The sequence below is a fragment of the Myotis myotis genome, unplaced genomic scaffold, assembly GCF_014108235.1.
Source record: "Myotis myotis isolate mMyoMyo1 unplaced genomic scaffold, mMyoMyo1.p scaffold_m19_p_3, whole genome shotgun sequence".
NCBI classification, from domain to species: domain Eukaryota; kingdom Metazoa; phylum Chordata; class Mammalia; order Chiroptera; family Vespertilionidae; genus Myotis; species Myotis myotis.
The window spans coordinates 146,076,706-146,102,333 of record NW_023416335.1 but is presented as its reverse complement, the minus strand read 5'-3'; the positions used below and the strand labels follow the sequence as shown (position 1 = coordinate 146,102,333).

Sequence of the window (25,628 nt, the reverse complement as noted above, 5' to 3'; positions counted from 1 at the left end):
TATTCCTGTTCTTTCTTGGTAAAATTCTTAATTTTTATTTCTCATTTGTTATAACATCTAGTATGAGAGTTGTGAGAAAAGATGGTCAACAAAAGAGATATAAGCCCTTGATATGTTTGCTTGAAAAAAGCTGACAGATTATACATACCAAAGAGTATAACATATAACAGATTTTATATGTAGTAATGTAAAATGAAGTATGTTTATTTTTAAATTAATTTTTCAAACTTCCATTACCAAATTGATTTTAATATAAATGGCATAACCAGTAATTTTAGTATATTTCAAGATAGTGTTGATATCTCTTTGAAATTGATAAAAATTGATATCTAGAAAACTTTGATTTCTACTTACTCTCTTCCAGGAGGTAATGTTATCTTTTCATATTACTATCTATTCATCTGTTTATTAGTATCAGCTCTCCCTCAAAATATATCCTTTATCTAATCACTTCTACCATTGCCACTGCCCTCTGAGCCACCATCTCTTAACAACCTGTTTCCCTGCTTCCATTCTTATCCGCTCTTATTCAATTCTTACAGAGTAGCTTTCAGGCATTTAAGAACATTTATATGCCAAATTATGTCAACCTTAAACTGCCCCCGCACCATCTCTCTGGCTCTTTTTAACCCTCACCTGAGGATGATTTTATTGATGAGAGAGAGATATCAATTGGCTGCCTCCCATATATGCCCTGACCAGGAATCAAAACCAAAATCTTTTGGTGCGCGAAACGATGCTTCAACCAGCTGAGCCACCTGTTGAGAGCCCAAAACCCTCTCTTGACTTCCCACCTCACAGAGAATAAAATCCAGTGTCCCTCAGGCCTGTCAAGCACAAAATGATCTGACCCTCATCAGTATATCTGACTTTATTTCCTATCATTTTCCACTAAGCTCATGCTGCTTTAGTCACAACACTGAGGATCTTGCTGTTTCCTCTTTATTGAATGCTCTTCCTGTGGGTCTGCCTAGTTGGCTCCCTTAGTTCTCTGCTTGACTATCTTCCCAATTCCACCCTTCCTGGTTATTATTCTAAAAACTTTCCTATTCCATTTCATTATTCTATATGGAATAAAGGACAGGCCATTTAAAAATAAATTAAACTAGCTTTTATGAAAATCTTACTATGTTGTCTTTTTCCCCCTTTCTTTTTGGTTTTGTCATGGATTAGAAAAGTCTTTGTTTCATCTCAGTACACATCCCTGGACTTGGGCTTGAATTTGGAGAGCAGAGTATTATTACACTTTTACCTCTCTTTTTTTGCATAAGTCTTTTAGGAATAATTAGCATTTTCACTGATGTGTGATTTAGCACATAAAACAAATATGAATTTCTACATATTTGTGTTCTTTCTGGCACACAGGAACACACACATACACTGAATCTGGGAAAATCTGGGATTGATGAAAAAGAAACATTTTCCTTTGTATGGGGCACTTCATATGTTTAGTTTTGCTTTCAAAACAGGAAAACCTTTGCACAATATTAGCATGAAGTTTTTTATTCTGTACAATTAACTTCAGTTTTGGAATTCTAGAAATCTGTAATTGGTTTTGAAGATAAATGTTATACAAAAATTGTCAAAAGAAGAGTTTAATTTGTATTATTTGAGTTAATTTATGTGTGTTAAATATGAAGAGAGATATGCTGGTACTCTCACATAATATTATTGAATTCTACAAGTTCCATGCATTTTCTCATGTGTTCTTTCTTAGAAAGAGAACTCAAATGTATCCTTAACTTTTACAAAACAAGCATTTAAAATCTCATATGTAAAGTACCTTAATTTGTAGGTTATAAAGTGCTTTCCTTCTTGTTAGTGACTACTTAGGGAGATAGAGATAGGCATATGGGATCCTAATCCCTGAAATTACATTCAGAATTATGGAAGAGCTTTCATGAGATTAACCAAGGGAGTCCACTGCCCAAAGAAGATTAAGTATGTCCTAACAAATTAATAGACCCTTTAAAAATAACTTTCTGTATTTCATACCTAAAGAGATTAATAGCCGAAAAACATATAGCAAAGCAGTGGTTAAGCTGTTTTTTACTATTGTTGATAGTTAATTAAATAGCGTTTTCTCAGACTTCAACAGGAAGAATAGTTAGATATTTGAGTTTTCTACAATTTTAACAGGGAACTTGAGATAAAAAAGCAATTATCAAATAGCATGGATGCTTTCAACATACTTGCACATTACCTTGCTTTTTTTAGAGGAAGGAAGAGGGATAGAGAGTTAGAAACATCGATGAGAGAGAAACATCGATCAGCTGCCTCCTGCACACCCCCTACTAGGAATGTGCCCGCAACCAAGGTACATGCCCTTGACCGGAATTGAACCTGGGACCCTTCAGTCCACAGGCCATCGCTCTATCCACTGAGCCAAACCGGTTAGGGCTAAACTTGCTTTTAAAGTCTGTACCATATTAGTTCACTATATCTACTGATAAATAATGGTAACTACAGTGTTTCATTTTGAAATGAGAACTAAAAGAAATTGTTCGTTTCTTGTTTATAGTTGAAGAAAATACCTGTATTCATAATGAGTGTACAAGAAAAGTATCAAATTTGATGCTTTCCCCCCAAATTTTTATGGAAAGATGTGGTCACCATGTATTTAGTTCTTTATATATCTCTTCTATCGTGACATTGCAGTTTACACATTGATCTTAACGTCAATTGATAGCTTTTGAAAATAAGTAAAAATTAGCATAGATTTAGTAATTTTTTATTTTGGTTTGGGTTCAAAATTGCTAGTGTTGGATGTGGTAAAGACTTAAAAAGCAAAAGAGTAAGCACGTTATGTAATGGAGAATATAAATTTACACCAGGATGATGAATGAAAAAATTATCCTATAATATTATATGAGTGGGTACGGTGGTTTCAGATAAAACTCCCTGTGTGCCATTAAATACTGACTCAGAAATTACTATATCTTAATAAACTTATATTGTAAGTGAATATCCTGTACTCTGGAAAAAAGATAATTTAATCCGTAATTATAGTATTTACAAAGACATTACTACTGAAGATGCATGTGAAGATGTTGAATACTTAAACCCAAACTTAATTTCAAAAAAATGTTTGCAGGAGAAAATTATACTTGGGGTTGCTTCCCCCCCCCCCCAAAAAAAATAAGTGACATTTATTTCTTTTAAGTGGAATTATTGTATAAGACAGGCTTTACATATCTCCTCTTATTTTTATGGCCTGGATGTAAACATTAAGTACTATATTGTTATAGTGAGATTTATATATGTCTAACACAGTGGTTCCCAACCTTAGGTGGCCATGCCTCACCTAAGCATCTCTAAAATCCTGATGCCCCCCCGTGACATATAATTCTTATTATTCGAAAAATGAGCTCCTATTCACATGGAGGAAGCCTAAAAAGCCATTAACTTGGTCTAAAGCTTCCAAAGAACATAGCATCCATGAAAGAGAAAAATAACAGAATGAATGGGCAGTTGAAGTACTGAGGAAGAAATCACTAAGAAATTGTTAAAAATAATAATATGAAGTGATATGAAAAAATAGCAAATAAAGTTTCAAAACATACAATAGAGAACTGAAATGCATATATATGTCAATATATATTTATATACTGTATATGAGGCCCCTAGAACCATAAGAAATGCAAAAAATTCACTGTTAATAACTCATTCTTGAATTGCCCCCCCTTAAAAGTCAAATTTCCCCCCTCTGTGGGGCATGTGCCCCACGTTGGGAACCACTAGTCTAATGTGTTCCAGAAGCCCTTAGTTGATCTGTTTCTTCATCTTAGCAATGCTCCCTTCATTTTCTGGTTCCACGTAAGAATAAAGTAAAGTTTGACATTTTCCAAAGTATTATTCTTGATAAAAGCAATATTTTTGTTTAGGTGACAAACAGCATGTTTGGTGCTTCAAGAAAGAAGTTTGTAGAGGGGGTCGACAGTGACTACCATGACGAAAATATGTACTACAGCCAGTCTTCTATGTTTCCACATCGGTCAGAAAAAGATGTAAGTTAATCAGTTAACATTGTGTTTACTTGGTCTGTCTCTTTCTGGTTCCTGAAAAGCAGTATATGAACTCCAGTGTACCGTCTTTGGTTGAATGACTATCTTTTAGACACATTTCTAGGCCCAGGAATAAGTTACATTCTAATGGGAGACAAATGTTCTGATTCTCAAGTTGGAATATGGTAATGCTGTGGTAGGAAGTATTCAAAGACATGGGGTAAACATGGTATTGCGTTAAGATCAATATTTTTTTAATTTGTGAAGTGACTTGTGTTGAAACACATATATAGAATAGAAAGATTTGCACAGATTTCAATGTATAATGACAGGCCTCAATGAAACTTTACCTTTGCTTTGTAATCTAGCTATAACCCTAGGCCTCAGATAGAAACAGCTTGTTTCCATTGTTCAATTGTAGGGATGCAATGATAAAAAAAATTTTTGAAGAACTATATTCAGGATATGGAAGATCATATAGAGGTGTGAATTAAATGCTTTGGAAGGCTAATAGTTCAATATTCCCATTTGGAATGAAAGGATTTAGGACATAGCCAAGTCATAATTAGCCAATTGATAAAATATTTTAAATGAATTCAATCGTTATTTTCAAATTCTGGTAAACTACTTTAAATTATACACTGTATAGTAAATCTTCACTTAACATCATCAGTAGGTTCTTGGAAACTGCAACTTTAAGCAAAATGATATATGACAAAACCAATTTTACCATAGGTTAATTGACATAAACAAGAGTTAAGCTCCTATGGTATATTTGGTCACAAAAACAGCATACTTCTAAAATCCCCAAAACACATCTAATATTAAACATTGAAATAAACATGAGCTATATATATATTTAAGAAATATTAATAAAAACAATTAAGAGAATTATTTTCCAACCTGTTTATTCCAGCTCGATGTAAGGCAGGACCCAACCCTGGACAGGAAACCACTGCATGGTAGGGTTCCCTCGTAAACACGCACATCCACACTCACTTAGACTGGGACACTTTTAACACTCCAGTGAACCTAACAATATCTTTGGGTCATGGAAGAAAACCAGAGTACCTAGAGGAAACCACACAGACATGGGGAGAATGTGCAAATTCAGTACAGTCAGTGGTCCCCACTGGGAATTGATTCCCCGACACCAACACCACCAACATAATAATGAAACGACATAATAGGAGAACCTGCTGTATACTTAGGAAAACCAGTTGCGTTCTTCTACTTTGTACCTTTCTTTTTTCCTTTACGAATTTGCTGTTCCTAATCTCTCTCTCTCTCTAATAATCTACTCTAGTTGTTAAGCTAATAAGATTCTTAGTGGTGTTTAAACAGTTATAAAATTCTAAGATATGTAACAAATTCTTTCATTTTTTTCATTAAAATTTATTCCTGCGTCTTTTGGAATTTCACAGTTTGGCTTAACTAGGTTAAGTTAGGATTTCAGTGGGCTCTAAAGAACCCTCTCCCCCCCCCCCCCACCCCCCCTCTGGTTTTGGTGTTATTCCATTTTATTTGTATTTGGAAATTGTGTCATTTTAGCAACAAACTACCAGTTGCATTGTTAGGGTTCTTTTCAAATTATGTGTTTGTTGGTTTTCTTTATACTTAGTGTGCAATTTTATAACTCAGAATAATGTCATCTAATTTATTTTGTTATGTTAGTGCTCTAATTATTTGCTATAAATTATAATGGAATTATATTTTACATAAGTTGCTATATTTAAGTATTGATCTAGAGTTAAAGAATTTGGGATGTCTTTCTGGTAGCATCATTGCAGAAACTATAAAACTAATTTGTGTGTGTTACTGTGATTGTAGCAAAAGTTAAGTTTGATGGAAAAGTGGCAGTGGAATGTTACTTATTGATGAAAAGCATTTATTTCAATTAGGAAGATATGAAACTTGCAAACTGATTCGGAAATAAGATATGTGAACAGAATGAATGCTAGAGATGTCTGTCTTCTAGAGAGCCAAGTTTCTTAGTCAGAATTATTTACATCCACTCTCATACGCACATATATTAGCATCCCAATCTAGTTGTCACAGAAATAACACAGAATGAATTGATTCATAAAACTCTTTAATTAATTAATTAACAAGGTAATAAGACATAGGAATTAAGAATTTGGGCTCTAAAGCAGTAAAGGTATGTGTTTGGGTCTTGCCTTTGTCTATTAGCAAAAATTTCTCCAAGCATCAGTTTTCTCTCTGTAAAATGGGAATAATAATAATATATATGTAACTACTTATAAATTTTTGCTATTGCTGATACTTTTTAATTATAAAATAGTACAGAAAATTTTAGAAAATATTCATGGGAGAAAATAAATTACCCATAGTATTGACCGTCGGGAATAATTTATTAATAAATTAATTGTAATTTTATATTTTATATATTTTTATTTTAAAAATGTTATTTAAATCTCTGGGACATACTGACATATTTTCTATTTGAAAGCTTGTAGCAATTTTTGCTTTCATCAGCACTCTCTATGCCCTCAAGAATACCAGCTGTTACCTTTACATCTTTGCCAATAGATAAAAGAAATCTCCTGTTTTAATGTACAGTAAAACGTTGCTAAACTTATACACATGCACACACATAGAGTGATGTGTCTTTTCCATATAGTTATTGGCCATTTGTATTTCTTTCTTTGTGGACTACCTGTTTTTGTGCTATTTTCTATTTCTCTATTGAGATGATGTCTTGTTTATTTGTTGGTGTATTCTACATATAAGAGTAAGAAAATTGTCATTTTCCCGGCCGGACTGGCACAGTGGTTGAGCATCGACCTAGGAAACAGGAGGTCAGGGTTCGATTCCTGGTTCGATTCCTGAGCCCAGGTTGTGGGCTCAATCCCCATGTGGGGTGTGCAGGAGGCAGCCGATCCATGATCCTCTCTCATCATGGATGTTTCTATCTCTCCCTCTCTCTTCTCTCTGAAATCAATAAAAATATATTTTAAAAAAAAGAAAATTGTCATTTGTTACAAATATTTTCTCAGTATTTTGCTTTGTTTACTTTATAGTTTTTTAAATACAAAATATTTTTCTTTTTTACTGCATTTGATTCATCAGTCTTTTTTTATTGTTTTTGTTTTTGAGATCATACTTAGACTTCTAGTACTTTTGTGCTTCATCCTTCACATATAACTTATGTTCATTAGAAATATATTTTGGTTTAAGGTGTGCATTTTATGGTGCCAGATTCCCCCTTACTCTGAATATCCAGTTGTCCCTACACCATGTATAATTAGCTCACCAGTCAGAAAACTTTTCCATAAATGACCAGATAGGTTTTACGTGCCAAGAGATTAACTAAATGATATTAAGTAGATATTTATATAACTTTTAAAAATATTTTTGAAAACATTCTTGGTTCTTGCATTCTGCAAGTATATGCAGATTTAGCATATGCTTTTTTTTTTTTCCTGTTCTTTATACCTTTTAATATGTAGGTTTTTATGGTGGTTATTTTTATTGTATTTTTCTGATTGGTTTTTACTGGTATATAGAATAGTTTGATTGTGTATATATTTATAACCTACTACCTTACAAAGTTTTTTATTAGTTTTTGTTGATTGGGAATGTGGACTCTGGAAATCCTCCTATATGAATTTATATCTCAACCACATGATTTACTAGCTATGTGTAAATAGTACTTGGGCAAGTTAGTCTCTGTGTCCCTGTTTTCTCCTCTATAAACTAGAAATAGTATATGACTCATGAGTAGTTATAAGGATTGAATGAATAACTATGCAAAACTTTTAGAAGACAGGTAGTAAATACTAAATAAATTTGCCACTGACTGATATATATGAATAATATTATGTTTGATTCTCTTGGGTTTTTTAGGTTTTATGTATCATCTGCAAATAATTATTATTGTCTTTTATAAAACTTTTGAAGATAAAAAAAATTGTAAATACTAAATAAATGATGGATAACTTTGTAATTTTTTTCTCTCTGGGAACAGTGAGAAAATAATTTTAATTTGTAACTGGCTAGTGGTTGAGGGAATCTTTAAGCCAATTATTTAAAAAAACAACAACAAAAAACAACCAATTTCCTGATTTACACTATTCATAGAATATAAAATGTAACTTTTTTGTCATATACATGATCATAGAAGTATATAGGAAACTGTACTTTATGAGATTATTTGCTAATTAAATTGTTAAGTGGTTGTTACTTCTTATTTTCCAAGACCTTTTATTTAAAGATGTCCCTGTATGGTATGTGTCTTCCTATAGAATGCTGAATTTTCTGTTTTGAAATACAGAAGTAGTTTTGTAAATATTACAGATATGTTACTTAAATGTTTTCAAAGATTAAATCAGAGGCAGATATGGATTTGATTTCTTTTTCATTATAATTATTTTCTTTATGGGGAGGACCTTACAGAAAATGAAAGGCATTCATATAAGACATGAAATAGACAACTCTTTGGGGGTAATAAAATCTAATCAACTTAAGAATTTTAAATATACATATTTATATTTTAATTGCTAACATTTTTTCTAGTCTGAGTCTTTGCACTTATTTGATGATTCTTAAGTATAATCATTTTAGAAGACAAATTTATAGGAACCTCTTCTCCCTTGTTTTAATATATGCTGAATAGGGGCATAAAATGTGACACCTACTTCATATTTTTAAAAACTCTTAAAACTAATAAAGAGTAGGCTACTTCCTTATTTTGACAAACAGCATCCATTTTGAACCCTTACCCAGCTTTCATACTCGTGTTATCCTACAGCAGTTATGGCAAGTATGCAGTTTCTCTTAGGCCAATTAATAATATTTCATTAAAATCTGGTATAAAATAAGGATACCTTCTATCACCATTATATGGTCATCCTCATGACTAGTATTTAAGTACATACTGGACTCATGCTGGCTATTGTCATTGAATTCTTTCTATTTCAGGACCTTAGCACTTTGCACTTTCATTTTTCAGACCTTCACATGGTTCTCTCTGTCTTCCTACCCTACATCCATGTATCTGCTAAAATATATCTGAGAGACCTCTCTGATGACTCTTCCTAAGCAGACTTTTGTATATTATCTGTACTACTTCCACTATATTCTTCTAAATTCTTTCCTGCATTTTAACAATCATAGCACCTATCTCTACCTGAAAGTACATATTTATTAACTGTTTATTATCCTTTCTACTCCACTAGAATTTAAGTTTAACAAGGGCAAAGACTTTCCCCTGTCTAGTTTACTGCTGTGTTCCTAGAAGCTGTAATTATGCATAGGACATAGTAGACTCTCAGTGAGTCTTTGTTAAAGAAAGGGAAAGAAAGTTGATATTGAAAAATAACAAAATTAACATTATTTATAGGAAATATGATTATTTACCTAAAAAACTGAAAACTCACCTTTAAAACTTTTAATAGAAAATATGCATGCATATAAGTGTGTCATTTTTCTATGAAAGTGATAACCTGGTATAATTAAATATAAATACATCAGACTATACTCTAAAGAAATTGGAATTAAATGTCAAATCGTTTGAAGGGAATGTTCTAAAATCTACAGTCATTGCCTTTCCATAATTTTCAAACTGAGTATTTTAAAGATAAAAACCTACTTATCAAAAGGAGTTAAAATGATATAAGATATAGTAAATTTTGATATTTCTACCAAAATGGTTACAAAGTGTTAAACACTACTAATAATAATTTATATTCAGAAAATACTCTATTAGTCCTATCATACTAGCAAGGAGTTTGTTTCCCTTGTAGTGGAAGAATAGCCAGTATCAATGAGGAAGCATTGAAGTAAATGCCTTAGAAGTGTAATTATAATTAACACAGGATAGTCTTTGTACAAAATAGTGTATCAGTTTATATTAAGAGCCTTTAAAAATGTGAACTTTCCTTGAATCAGTCATATGCATTTTTGTAAATTTGTACTTTGCTTCTAACCTAAAATTTGGACAGTATAAGAATGATTATTTTCATACCTTTTTTAGTAAAGATTTTGAATGTTCAATGATTAATGGAATTATTTTTACAATTATTACCAAATATTTCAGCATATGTTAATACTTTTTAAAATATGTTTTTATTGATTTCTTTTTAAAGAGAGCGGGAGAGGGATAGAAAGAGAAACATCAATGATAGCGAAACATCATTGATCAGCTGCCTCCTGCACACCCCCTACTGGGAAACAAGCCTGTAACCTGGGCATGTGCCCTAACCGCCCCCACACCACCAACACCAGGAATTGAACCAGTGACCACTTGGTTCCTGGGTCAACGCTCAATTGCCACTGAGCCACACCAGCCTGGCTATATTATACTTTTTAAAATGTTCTTTTTTAAAATTTAATGTTTTAATCAAAATTACTGGAAGTATCTAGTAAATGCATAATTTGTTGTTAGTTATCTGATTCATAAGATATCAGGTCCTATGACTTATTTTTGTCTTGTCCCTGTCTTCTTTTGGTGTTTTTAATATATTACCTTTTCAATAGAGGCCCGGTGCACAAAAATTTGTGCACTCGGGGGGGTCCCTCAGCCCAGCCTATGCCCTCTTGAAGTCTGGAACCCCTTGGAGGATGTTCACCTGCTGGCTTAGGCCTGCTCCCTGGGAGATCGGGCCCAAGCTGGCAATCAGACATCCCTCTGGCAGCCCGGCAGCCCTCAGGGGATGTCCACTTACCAGCAGGGAGCAGACCTAAGCTGCAGTCAGACATCCTTAGTGCTGCTGAGGAGGCAGGAGAGGCTCCTGCCACCACCACTGTGCTGGCAGCCATCAGCCTGGCTTGTGGCTGAGCAGAGCTACCCCTGTGGGAGCGCACTGACCACCAGAGGGCAGCTCCTGCATTGAGCATCTGCCCCCTGGCGGTCAGTGTGTGTCATAGTGACCAGTCATTCTGCTGTTAGGGTCAGTTTGCATATTACCCTTTTATTATATATAATAGAGACCTGGTGTACGGGTTGGGGCCGACTGGTTTGCTCTGAAGGGTGTCCTGGATCAGGGTGGGGGTCCCACTGGAGTGCCTGGCCAGCCTGGGTGAGGGGCTGATGGCTGTTTGCAGGCTGGTCAAGCCCCCCAGTGGGGAACCTCACCCCATGAGGATTTGGCCAGCCTGGGTGAGGGGCTGATGGCTTTTTGCAGACTGGCCACAGCCCCTTTAGGGTAGGGGTCCCTGCTGGGGTGCCTGGCCAGCCTGGGTGAGGGGCTGAGGGCCGTTTTCAGACTGACCAAGCCCCCCAGCGACCGAAGCTCCCACCCTTTCCTTTTTTTGTGTGTGTGTTTTTTTAATTCGCTCCAGCTCTGTGGCCATGGTGACTGGAAACAGGTATCTGGGGTTTATTTACCTTTTATAATTGAAACTTTCTTGCCTTGAGAGGAGGCCGCAGCCAGCCGGGAAGCTTGGCTTCCTCCATCGCCAGGGGCAACCCACTCCTGCTCGCTCCAGCTCCATGGCCACGGCTTGGTGAAAGCAGTTATCTGGGGTTTATTTACCTTCTATAATTGAAACTTTGTTGCTTTGAGTGGAGCTCAGAGCCGGCCGGGAAGCTTGGCTTCTGCCATCATTGGGGCAACCAAGCCTACTGCTCGCTCCAGCTCCATGGCTGCTGGCCGCCATCTTGGTTGGGTTAATTTGCATATAGTCACTCTGATTGGCTGGTGGATGTGGCTTAAGGCATAGCGAAGGTATGGTCAATTTTCATGTTTGTCTATTAGGCAAGATAGTCTTTTTATTTATTCATTTGTTTATTTTAATTTTGTTTTATTGCTTAAAATAGTACAAAGAGTAGTACATATGTCTCTTTTTTACTTTCCCCCTTGACCTTCCCCCGGCCTCCCCTAACTCCCAGTGTCTTGTGTCCATTGGTTATGCTTATATGCATACATACAAGTCCTTTGGTTGATCTCTTACCCGTCCCCCCCCCCCACCCCACCCCGCCCAAGCCTTCCTGCTGTAGTTTGACAGTCTGTTTGATGCTGCTCTGCCTCTGTGTCTATTTTTGTTCATCAGTTTATAATGGTCTTTATTATCCATAAATGAGTGAGATCATGTGGTATTTTTCTTTCATTGACTGGCTTATTTCGCTTAGCATAATGCTCTCCAGGTCCATCCATGCTGTTGCAAATGGTAAGAATTCCTTCATTTTTACAGCAGCGTAGTATTCCATTGTGTAGATGTACCACAGTTTTCTAATTCATTCATCTGTTGATGGGCACTTAGGCTGTTTCCAGATCTTTGCTATGGTATATTGTGCTGCTATGAACATAGGGATGCATATATCTTTTCTGATTGGTGTTTCTGTTTTCTTGGGATATATTCCTAGAAATGGGATCACTGGGTCAAATGGGAGTTCCATTTTTAGTTTTTTGAGGAAACTCCATACTGTCTTCCATAGTGGCTGCACCAGTCTGCATTCCCACCAGCAGTGCAGGAGGGTTCCTTTTTCTCCACATCCTCTCCAGCACTTGTGGTTTGTGGATTTGTTGATGATAGCCATTCTGACAGGTGTGAGATGGTACCTCATTGTTGTTTTGATTTGCATTTCTCGGATGATTAGTGACTTTGAGCATGTTTTCATATGTCTCTTGGCTTTCTGAATGTCCTCTTTTGAAAAGTGTCTATTTAGGTACTTTGCCCATTTTTTAATTGGATTGTTTATCTTCCTTTTGTTAAGTTGTATGAGTTCCCTATAAATGTTGGCGATTAAACCCTTATAGGTAATAACATTGGCAAATACGTTCTCCCACGCAGTGGGCTTTCTTGTTGTTTTGTTGATGTTTCTTTTGCTGTGCAGAAGCATTTTATTTTGATGTAGTCCCATTTGTTTATTTTCTCTTTAGTTTCCAATGCCCTAGAGTCCAGTGATGGCAAACCTATGACATGCGTGTCAGAGGGGACACGCAAACTTATTTTTTTGGTTGATTTTTCTTCTTTAAATGGCATTTAAATATATAAAATAAATATCAAAAATATAAATCTGTGTTTTACTATGGTTGCAAATATCAAAAAATTTCTATATGTGACATGGCACCAGAGTTAAGTTACGGTTTTTCAAAATGCTGACATGCCGAGCTCAAAAGGTTCGCCATCACTGCTAGGAGCTGTATCGGTGAAGAAATTGCTTCGGCATATGTCTGAGATTTTGTTGCTTTTGGATTCTTCAAGTATTTTTATGGTTTCCCGTCGTACATTTAAGTCCTTTATCCATTTTGAGTTTATTTTTGTGTATGGTGTAAGTTGGTGGTCTAGTTTCATTTTTTGCATGTATCTGTCCAATTTTCCCAACACCATTTATTGAAGAGACTGTCTTGACTCCATTGTATGTTCTTGCCTCCTTTGTCAAATATTAATTGAGCATAGTGGTTCGGGTCGATTTCTGGGTTCTCTGTTCTATTCCATTGATCTATATGTCTGTTCTTTTGCCAGTACCAGGCAGTTTTGAAAACAGTGCCTTTGTAATACAGCTTGATATCTGGTATTGAGATCCCGCCTACTTTGTTCTTCTTTCTCAGGATCGCTGCAGCTATTCGGGGTCTTTTTTTATTCCAAATGAATTTTTGGAGAGTTCATTCTAGGTCTGTGAAATATGCCGTTGGTATTTTAATGGGGAGTGCATTGAATTTATAGATTGCTTTGGGTAGTATGGACATTTTAATTTTTTTTGGTGTGCTTGTTTGTTAGATTTCATTCTGACTTCAGTGGTTTAATCTTTTTTAACCATACTGTTTTTAATTTTAAAATGTTCTTCAGATTCTATCTATAGTTAGAACTTTCTTTTCCTTTGTTTCTTTTTCTATTTGTAGATATAATAGAGGGAAAGTCATATTTCTTTATTGTTTTTATCCTTGAATAATAATCTCAGTATTATATTATCACCATACCTTTAAGTATATTTCTTGTACCATGAATTTTTTTAAAAAAATTTTAAAACTGCATTTTTTAATTGCTTTTGTGTTTGGGAAAGTTTTATTTAACAAAACTTTTGTTGTATTTTGAAGTCATTCCTTAATGTAGACAATAATTTCTTGACCAAACTGATTTTAATGTTTCTTTAAAGAGGGTTTGTAATTGAAAGTACATTTATTAGAGAGAATAATTGTGAGAGGTAGTCACTATTGAAAAGTACATGTGGTATAGAATAATTAATACTTCTTTGCTGTTACAGATTCCTGGCAGGAGCCAAATTGGCCTATTATTAAGTTTTCAAACATACATTTTTTTAAACCAAAATTTCAGACTTCTTTTTTTGTCATGAATTTCAGTTTTATCTAGTAACTGGAAATAATTTTTAAAATAGTTTCTAATCTGTTGATTTCTTTGACATTCTCTATATTAAAGGATAAAGGAGCTTTTTGTTGGTCAAGGAAGTAACTTGAATTTCATAAGTAGTTCTAGCTGCTTCTTAGTTTTTCTTATTGTTTGACTGCAGTATATTATAGACTGAGAAATGGGAAAGAGTATAATTATTTGATGGTTTTAGACTGGGAACACAGTAACCTACTTGTTGGTTTCAGCATTCTACTCATTCTGTGACATTTGGTCTTTTTATATCATTTCTCTAAGAACACAAATTCTCCTTATTTTAACAGGAATTTGTGATGACAGACTTCTTTCTATAGCTTCTTAGCCAGAAATTAATATAAATTTGGGATGCTATTAAAAAAAAAATCCCCAAAGGCTGGAAACTCCTGGCTGCTGTTAATGACAGTCCTGCCTTAGGAGGAAGACTAAATTATTAGCAGCTGCTCCTACCATTTATTGAACACTTATTATATGCCTTATCTCCTTTAATCTTCACTTCATCTTTATGAGGTAGGTAGTGTTATTTCCATCTTACAGGAAGGGAACAGAAACTCAGCTCTCCCATAGGTAAGTTGCAGAACCAGGATTCAAATCCAGATTTGTTTTCTGACTCCAAAGCTGGGCTCTTTCTACTTATGCTGCATCCCCTACTGTAATGTGTCTCTTGATCTTCTAAAGTTTTATATCTTCCTAAGAAATTTATCTGTATGTTAACTTTCAGCAATTTAAAATATATAAATTTTCTGGGTTTTGTTCATTGTAGTTATTGCTGTGCCAGAGTAAATTTGGTATGCATTTTTTTTTTTACTTTATAAATAATATTAGAGCAGTGATGGCGAACCTATGGCACGCGTGTCAGAGGTGACACGCGAACTCATTGTTTTGGTTGATTTTTCTTCTTTAAATGGCATTTAAATATATAAAATAAATATCAAAAATATAAATCTTTGTTTTACTATGGTTGCAAATTTCAAAACATTTCTGTATGTGACACGGCACCAGAGTTAAGTTACGGTATTTCAAAATTCTGACACGCCGAGCTCTAAAGGTTCGCCATCACTGTACTGGAGTGCATAAAATTTGTGCACGGGTAGGGTCCCTAGTGGCTGCCAGCGGGGCCTTCCTTTGTTCCGCGCTGCCCCTGGTGGTCAGTGCATGGCATAGCGAGTAGTCGAACTCCCAGTCAGTCAAACTCCCTAGGGGACACTTTGCATATTAGGCTTTTATATATATAGATTTCTGTGCCATTCATATTCCTTCATTGTTTTAAATCTATTTTTAGCACTGATATATTTCATGAATCATTCTTTCAGAGTTTAAAAATACCATAGCATTAGGGGTTGATTTTATGAGAAATTATTTGCATTTTTGACACATTTTGAGGCAGTCAGTTTAACATTTGTATAGCTGATTAATGCTTACTTTATGTGGACGTTTTGAAAATGTAACAAACTAGCCCTAGCTCATTTGGCTCAGTGGATAGAGCGTTGGCCTGTGGACTGAAGGGTCTGGGTTCGGTTCCGGTCAGGGACACATGCCTGGGTTGCGGGCTCAATCCCTAGTAGGGGGTGAGCAGGAGGCAGCCGATTAATGATTCTCCCTCATCATTGATGTTTCTATATCTCTCCCTCTCCTTGCCTCTATGAAATTAATAAAAATACTTAAAAAAAAAAAAAGAAAATGTAACAAACTATTTTCATATTCCTGTAAAGCAGAGTTTTCTAACCTTCTTCATGTACTCACACATAGAGAAAATGATAATATTTAATATGTCACTCTGCTAAATGGATCATTCTACTAATCTTTGTCTCAAGTTCTTGGCCCAGTAAGTTATGTCATCTCTACCTTCATGCAGTACCTCCCCACTTAGCTTCCTAATGCTGAGCAGGCTGATATCTTGGCACACCTATAACTCTCTTGTAGATGTTTAATCTTTGTGAGAATGTAGACTAAAGTGTTTGTTCTTAGGAGTTATGTACTCACTAAAAATAAATTTCTAGGAAAAGTAAAATTTTAAATGGTTCATTTTAAAATGTTTACACTGACAGATTATTCTAAGTCATGCATTCACGTTGGCCAACAGCTTATATTTAAAGCCTTTGGAAGCAGCTCACTCTTCTATTTTCTTTTATAGCTTATAATGATATCAGAAAATCATGACTCTTAAGCATTTCATGTAAACCTTTTACCTTCTATCACCAACTAAATCTTCCTAATATATTATACATTTTCTTTGATTTTGTTCTTAGCCTTTCATGTACTTAAAATATTTCTAGTTATGTGCTAACAGTCATGACAACTGTACCTAACAAAAGGACTTGATCAGACATAAAATGCATAATTTTTCAGTTTGTTCAGATTGCATACTCTCTGGATTTGAGAAGATATATTTAGAATGTTCTATGCTTTTTTTAAGAAAATTTGTTACTGTACTAAACTACTGCTATTTTATAGTAGTATGTAACTCAGCTCTACAGAAGAGTCTGATGTGTATAATTAATTTGAAACTACAGTTGTATACAAACTATTAAATTTTAGAATAATTAAAATGCCTTAGAATTTTGATATAAAAATAGTATGAAATGTGTTCTTTTAAAGCTTTATTTTGTAACTATTTCTCCTGGTTTTCCTAATATGGTCAGTGTCAGCCCAGTTCTTTTTTTGTTAATCTTCACCTGAGAATATTTTTTCCATTGATTTTTTCAGAGAGTGTAAGGGAGGGGGAGGTACAGAGAAAGAGAGAGAAACATCTATGTGAGAGAGACATATTGGTTGCCTCCTGCACGCACCCCAACCAAGGCTGGGGAGCAAACCTGGGACCCTTCAGTCAGTGGGCCACTGCTCTATTCACTGAGACAAACCGGCTAGGGCCAGTGTCAGCCCAATTCTTCACTGGAAACCAGAGTGACCTCTGATAGTTCCCTGACTGGTGATTCTTTACCCACCTCCTTTCCCCTATACCTCAGCCATTTCAATAGAGCATCAAATACTGTGCTTCTACAACCAGAATGCCTCTTCTTTGTAGTCCCACTTCTGCTGTTCTAGTTTAGTATTTTCTATTTCCATCCATTTTTGCTGTTTGAATTATCTTCCCAAACACAGTTTGATTGTTTTACTTCCTTGGTTAATACTAGTTTTTCTCTTTATTACCGTAGTTGGTAGCCACTTTTTGTATGCCATTTAAGAAGACTGTTTACATTTGGCCCCAACATAGTCTTTTATTTCTCATCTTCCTGTGCCTCAGTGTGCATGGGGTTGACCCTATCTCCTTTCCTTAATTACCTTATTATCCAGCCACTAATGTTTCTTATTTTGTATTATAATCTTGTCACTAACGTTTATCCCGTCCTCACTGTGGAAGACCACTCATCTATATTCACATGAGATGTTACCATTCTACAAAGCATTTCTGTTACCTAACCAGTGTTCAGAATTATTTTTCTCTGGTAATACTTTATACTTCGTTTAGAGCATTTGCCACACTGTGCCTTAAAATACAACTAGTTGTATAATTCATTTTCTTCCTTCAAAGGCTTATAATCCATTTGATGATATGGCCCATGTATTATTTAATTAAGATATTTTATGGTTGCTTAATATAAGACGGAATACACAGGCATTCACTTACCTGTGCTCATTTTTATTTGTTCAGTTTAAGTATCTATGCATAACATTGCCATTTATAGAGTACTCTGTGAGGAAACAAAATTCAATATAACATGTTCCTTGAGAATTAATATTCTAGGGGGGAAAAAGGATGATGTAATGAATGGAAAGGCATTTTATAGTAATGCCATGAAATTCACATCACTCACTAATAGACAATATGCATTTATATACCATGTCTATATTTGAGTATTTTTTGGAAGTATTTTGACTTGTCCTTTGATATTGTGTTATCTCCGTCTATTATATGGTTGCATGTACTAGTATATTTGTTAGGTTTTTATTTATTTTTTACCAATTTGATACACATCATTTATTTGTGCATACAAGTCATGAACTATGCTTACAAAATAAAAAACTTTTCTATTTAGGTAATTTTATTTTTAATTTAAATAAACTGAATTTAGAATTTAGCTTAATATATTATCTAAGAATTAAGGAATTCACTTATGAATTTAGAGGCTGACTTTTTGAAATACTGTCAAATTTTTGTTAACCTAGTTTTCTTTTAAAGTGAAATAATGATCTTGTTATAGTTTCATTTAGAATAACTTGAAAAAACTTTCGTGATAATAAAAAATTTTATTTTATTTGCGCAGTTTAATTTTATCCAATTGTGAATTTATTATTTAATGTTTGTTTTATGTTTTTCTGAAGAAGGAGAAATGTGGGTTTGACTCTCACATATTATGATGTATTGTACAGATTGGCAACGTGTAAATGCATTGTTCTGTGTACTTTCTTTATGTTCTAATATAATTAATTTGTTTCTAGATGCTGGCATCACCATCAACATCAAGTCAGCTGTCTCAGTTTGGGGCAAGTTTATACGGGCAACAAAGTAAGAATTTTGTATTTATTCTGAAATACTTTAAAGAAAAAAACAACAACTACCAAGTAAAGAACAGCCAGTGCTGCCCTTGTGGGTTTGTTCTAGGATTTAAAAGGAAAGATACTTAATTTTTAGTTTTTCTTATTTCACTTATATAATAAAATCTCATTATATCAGACCTTTCTAGTTCAAAATTTGTTGTTATTTGGATATAGGTTAGGTTAAAATTCATTTCTGCATCTTTTGTATCTATATATTCTTTTGCAGTAATTTTGAAGAAGAATTTGCTAAACAAATTAAAACTAGACATCCATTCTTTTTTCAATTAGAGGAAGTTAAAGGGTTTTTTGTTTGGTCAGTTGACTAGGTTGTTTGTGGTTTTTGGCCTTTTTAATAATGTGAGCCCATTTACTTAGCAGTTTGTCAAATGTTCTCTTTGTTTAGCAAATATTTCTTCTTTCACTTTAGCTCAGTCTAGGTATAGAATCAATGTTTTCGACTCACAGTTTAATGCATTTTCCATATGCAAGGTTTTATTTCTTATTAAGTACTAGAGGCCCGGTGCACAAAATTTGTGCATGAGTGGGGGGGTGTCCCTCAGCCCAACCTGCACCCTCTCACAATCCGGGACCCCTCGGTAGGGTCCCTAGGCCTGGCCAGTGATCAGGGCTTATCGGGGCTTTCCTTCCCCTGGCTGCCAGCAGCTGGCCCCATCCCCATCGCTGCCACTGCTTGCCATCTGTGTGGCACTGCTCCCCCTCCCCCGCCTTCGTTTGCGGGCGACAGGTGTGGGGTGTGATTGCTTAGCTGGCCTGGGGCTCCCTCTGTGAGGCAATCGCTGGCCAGCCCGGCACACCCGCCACAGGGTCGCTGGCCAGAGACCTGGGCCTCCCTCTTTGGGGCGATTGATTGTGGGGCTCCATGATCAGTCGCCCAGCAGAGGGACGCCTCTCCTTCCCACCCCCCCACCCCCCAATTGATTGCCCTGCCAGCCGGTGGCCTGGGCCTCCCTCTTTGGGGTGATCGTGGGGTGATGATGGGGCCCCCGACCAATCGCATCGCACCTGCCTTGGCTGGCCTGGCGCCAGTGCGTGTCATAGCATGGTCATCTGGAAGGTTGTCCAATGGTCATTCTGCTGTTCGGTTTGGTTGATTTGCATATTACGCTTTTATTATTATAGATTGTAATACTTTTATAGCGCTTAGCACAGTGCCTGGCGCATAGTAAGCGCTCAATAAATGTTAGCTGTTATCACAAAAATATTTATAATTTTAAATTATAAAATCTTCCTATTTTTAAAAATTAATTTTCCAAACTGTTATATATTAATAATATTTTATCATCTCTGTTAATGTCAGAGACTGCTGATCTGTTTATGAGAGGGAGGAGACTTAAAAGGAATAGAAGTTTGCAGCATAGATTACAGAATAATAATAGAGAAGACAGTCTGATGGCTAAGTATCTTAACTAGCTTCAAATAAAAATCAGTTATTTGATTTTAAACTCTTTTCCAATATAATAAAAGGCAAAGTTTTTTTAGGTATCAGAATAGTTATCATACCACTTGATCCTTGAAACTTCTTTTGAAGGTTAGTAGGGGGAAGTGTTTGTGTTAGAAATATAGTTTACATCTCCTTTTTTCTTCTTCTTTTGTGGCCTTTCTCTTTTGCTATGAAACAAAATTTTGTTAATAAATAATTAGTAAATAATATTATTAGGTACTTATAGATGTTAGCAGTTTTCTCTAAATTGAGAACATATTAAAGAGCTTTTTATAATAGAAAAGGTGTTGCTTATTTACCCTCCAGTGTTCATCATAGCTGTTGGGGAATATTATTAGCTAGTAATTTCTTTCTTTTAACCTGTGTTTTAGTATTAAACATACTGCTTTCACTTTTCTGGTAACCCTTACCATAGAAATAAATGCCTAGTTATTTTAAAGCTACCCTTTATATCTGTAGAGAACTGTGAAAAACTTACTTTGTTTTCTTTTTAAAGTCCACAGTTTTGGATTAGAGAAAAATTACATTTGAGAAACTAAGGTTATTTTATGAAGAATGGCAATTATTTTACAACATAATCAGTTATATGGATTTTAAAACTCTGATCTAATTTTTTTAAACCTGCAAATGTGAAATTGTAATTGGGCTAAGCTGTGGAATGGATTAGGTTTTAATTATAGTTATTTTATTGCTATGATGGACATTTATTGACTTTTTAATTTGTGTAAATCATTGTGCTGATTGTTAAGGATATACAAAAATTAATAAATGAGCAAAGTTATTTTTATTAGAAAATGTATTTTAAGGTACTTATTAGTTTAAAAACAAGTCACATATAACATGTATTTCCCACTGGAGGTTAATATATTAAATGGCTATATTCCTTTGGTATTGGTGAAACAGCATTTTTAATGCATGGCTCACTCTTTAACTGACATTGTGGGCATTAATTAGTCTACAGAAAAATCGAACCTTAGATCAGTTGGTACTAAAGTATTTCAAGTCAGGGTACAATTATTTCTTTCCAGCATATAAATTTAGAAGCTACAAATCGTAAAAGAAGACAGAGACTGGGATTCCAGGCTCTGTCAGTTAGCAGGACCAAGTCAAATCATTTAGCTGGTAAGTAGTCTGAACACATACCCTGTTAGAGAGGAAAACAGTTGCTACTCTGTGTAGTTTGAGGGCTAGGTTTAATAGTATGACGAAGTCAGAATGATGAAACTTGAAGGGCTGACCTTAATAAAGGACGAGGAAGGAGAAGGAAAATGTAGGTGGGAGTATGTTACTGATGCTTGTCTTATGGCAATTAATTGTAATTTGCATTGGTCTTACTATAACTAAAAGTTCTTTTGCCTCCCAGTTTGTATTGAGTTACCACCATTAACTTTATATTCAGATTGTCGAAATTCAGTAGGAAGTTGTGCCATTAAAATGGAGTTCTGTCTTTTTTGTGTATTCTTAATGATTAGAGAGAGGTGATAGGAGGAGAAGGAAGAGTGCTCTCTCAAAAACTGAGACTCACTGAGATTAAACAAAGGAAGAAATTCTTCTTGGAATGGATACAGAACTGCTTCAACTTACATTTTGTCAGGTTTGGGTGGAAGTGGTTGCATAGTACATAAGGGTACCCAGAAAATTATTGTATCCAAGTAACTTTTCATCCAGGAGTTCATGAATACTATGCACCAAATGATAACTATGGAAGCCAGTAAACAGAATCTTGTATTCAAGATTGCATGATGTTCTCTACTTCTTTGATAAGATTTTAGGTATACTTTACAGGTTTCAATATGCCTGGTCTTTCTGAAGCTATCTACTACATTGGAATGAACAGAGAACCAGGAATTAATTTCTCCTAGATATTCAGTGCATTGAAATTAAGTGGCAGTATAGCTGGAGTGACTTTTCCTTACTTACTAAGAAACTACTATTTACTGGGTGCTTTCTGTATGCCTGTTATCTTAAAGGCACCTGGATAAACTAGCTCTCTGGATGAATCCATTATACACATTTGTATCTGAATTTTCAGAGGACCCAGACCTGTTGCCGGGAAAGGAAATAAACTTGTCTTTCTGGAATCTGAACTCCTAGCTTGAGAGCAGTGGCTTAGTCTCATGCTTTCAACAACATCTCTTGGGCCTCCTGTTTTAAGAATACCTATGTGAAGGCTACTTATTTTATAGAGAACCAGAACACAAGTAGGGCGGTTCAGATGATGCTATTGACAGTTAGTATGGCAAGGGACACATTTTGGTAGCTTCAGGAAATTGGAGGACCATTTAACAGGTACTTGAATTAAAACTGAATCCTCTGGGAGTTCTTACTCTCATGAAGCACATTACAGATGGGGACATTGACATTTATATATAAAATATTAAATAACAGCCTCCAGTGCTAATACATAGGTTAAAAGGTATGGCATGGACAGACAGTTTGGAGAGAAAAGCACAGTAAGTTGCAGTGGAAAGGACGGTTTCAAAAAGGAGTTTAAGATACTCACTGAACGCCTACCATATATATGTCATCATCCTAGGTACTACAATGTGTAGTAGAAGAGATCATTCTCTCTTATGATATCTCCATGTAGTGTACATACTGCTGTGGTACATACATGCATTTATTTATTGCATGTCTTCATTGCCTTTGTTTCCTCAGTACTCTACATGGCAGGCACTTAGTAAATGTTTGTTGAATGATGAGCAAGATACGGTCCCTACATATAATACAGTAGGATATGTACATGTTATTTTACTACCAAGTGGAAGAAGTACAGAATTTAATGGATATATCAAAGTCAGGAGTAATCACATATCTTGGAGAAAGATCAGGAAAGGGTTTACAGTTGAGGCCATTTTGACATTGGCTATCTGTGAGACTACGTGTAAGGTTGTTTGAGTAGTGTAAACAACATCCACAAAATGGGATATATTAGGGAGTGTTCTATTTTATTAAGGCAAGGTAAACCCATTAGGCTGTTACATTGGTTTCAGCTAAGAAGTACAATTTTCACAATTCAGTATCTTTGCTACTTTTCAAGCTCAAGAATACAACTATTGCATACAGTACCCCCCCACCCCCCACCCCCCCAAAAAAACCAACTATTTTTTTGGTAAAAATGATTACTTCATTGGACTACCTTATTTTATCTTTACGTTTAAGATTTTACAGCTTCAGCCCTAGCTGGTTTGGCTCAGTGGATAGTGTCAGTCTATGGACTAAAAGTCCTAAGTTCAATTCCAGTCAAGGGTACATGCCCGGGTTGCAGGCTCCATCCCCAGTAGGGGGCATGCAGGAGGCAGCCGATCAATGATTCTCTCTCATCATTGATTCATTGATGTTTCTGTCTTTCGCTCCCTCTCCCTTCCTCTTTGAAATCAATAAAAATATATTTTTTTAAAAGATTTTACAGCTTCAGCTTTTTTTTTTTTTTTTTTTTTTGAAGTTTAATCCTTACCCAAGGATATGTTATTGATTTTTTACTTGGGGGTTGGGGTTAGAGAGGGAGAGAGAGAAACATAAATTGGTTTACTTGCGAATGTGCCCCAATTGAGGATCGAACCCGAAACCCAGGCATGTGCCCTGATTGGGAATCTAACCTAAAACTTTCTGGTGTATGGGGCAACCCTCCAACCAACTGAGCCACCTGGCCAGGGCCAGTTTCAGTTTTAAAAGATCATTTTGCTTTGTAGAAAATGAACTGGGTGGAGGCGGAACAAGTAAGGCTATTACTATAGTAGGTCAGGCAAGAAAAATAGAATGACTTGAATGAATGGTGGAGGTGTTTAGAAGTGGTCAGATATTTTGGTGGTAGAGCTAATATGATTGTTTGATGGTGGGATGTGAAAGACTGGGATCAACTATGGTTTCTAAGGTTTGAGACCTGTATTACTTTGTGAATATCTGCCACTAATTCATAATGGAAACTTAGCTTGTGGAGGAGTATAAAGTATAGATGGGAGTTTCACACATTTGTTCCACAGGTAGGGTGCTGGCTGCTGTAAAGATCCAGCCAAATGTTGTCTGGGACTCTCAGCTAGTGCTAACAAAGCAGCAACTTCTTATATTTGAGGATGCTGAAGTCAGTTAGCTCTAACTATGCTTCTTGTCTCATACATTCTAAGATGCAGAAGCAAGCCTCCTCCTCCAGGCATATCACTTGTGTCCTCATTTCATACATCTTGCTGTTCTCTCAGACTGAACTGTTATAACATTTTTATCCCTGACTCCCCATCACCACCACCAAATACCTGGCTAGGTCTCTTTCATTAATTAATTCATGTACTGTCTCCTCTAAGAAACATTTTCTGATCATCGTATCTATTCTACTTTCACCAAGTTAGTCTGAGTTGGTGGTCCTTCCCACACACATCCAAGCATACCATACATATACTGCATGTAAACACCTCAGTTATAGCAGTTTTTATTTTTTAACTAGAGCCCGGTGCATGATGGAATGAAATAGGAGTTAAGAAATTGGGTCATTATTTTTATTCATTATTTGTGATCTTGGGCAAGTCACTTAATGCTTGATATTAGTTCGTCATATATAACTGTTGGATGATCTCATCTATAACTTAGTTGAATGATGATCTCTGGAGATTTTTCTGTCTCTAAGATCTTTTGATTTTAATAAAGGAAAATGAGTAATGAAATAATGTTAGAGGGAAGATTAATTGGCTAAATGCAGGACAGTTTGGGGGTAAGAAGATGTTTGTCCTTTGTTGGTGTGGGTAGGACAGGTGAGTTCATAGGGGAGGCTACTTGCTTTGGGAATGGAAAGGAGAATACTTTAAGAAGGTCTCTTGGATGAATTATGAACTTCTCCCCTTTTCTTAATACAGATTTCAGGAGACTTAAAATATGAATATTCAAGGATTTGGTTGCTGTAATTGATTTTTTTTCCTTATAACTTATATTTTTATCTTTAGCCAAACCTTGAATAAAGAATGACATATCTTGCCATAAGTATTTAAGGGATGTGCTCTTAATTCAGTTTGTGCAGTGGAAATAATTCATGGAAACATTTCTTAGATCATAGGCTTTTGGATTTCTGAAGAATGATTAATAAAGAATTCAATTCATTCTTTGATTGTTTAGCAGCCTGCCAAATATGTAGTAGCTTTGTATTTAGAAAATGTTCATATATTCCTCCTAACATTGTATTACTTTATTTATCAATCTGTCAAAATGAAAGAAAAATTTGGTTTAGAAAAGTTTTAGAACTTTTCTTACTGCTTTTTAACAGTTTTTCGTTGTTGTTGTTGTTCATGTTTTATCCCTGTTCTGTAAAAAAAAGGGAGTAAATACTTTCTCTG

The 25,628-nt window shown here is 35.3% G+C and overlaps 1 protein-coding gene across 18 annotated transcripts in view; it reads left to right on the top strand.

The window, feature by feature from the left end:
* Window positions 1–25,628, top strand: part of CNOT2 (CCR4-NOT transcription complex subunit 2) — a 118,621-nt gene that overhangs the window by 65,694 nt on the left and 27,299 nt on the right. For 12 of the 18 annotated variants that reach the window (XM_036300494.1, XM_036300484.1, XM_036300486.1 and 9 more), the window contains 2 exons: window positions 3,885–4,007; window positions 18,750–18,816. In XM_036300494.1, the coding sequence (XP_036156387.1) occupies window positions 3,897–4,007; window positions 18,750–18,816 (178 nt within the window). In that variant the 5' untranslated portion in view covers window positions 3,885–3,896. Of the gene's footprint in view, window positions 1–3,884; window positions 4,008–4,920; window positions 4,967–18,749; window positions 18,817–25,628 lie in introns of those variants that run through there. The other 6 variants (XM_036300495.1, XM_036300499.1, XM_036300497.1 and 3 more) reach the window with 2 other exon arrangements.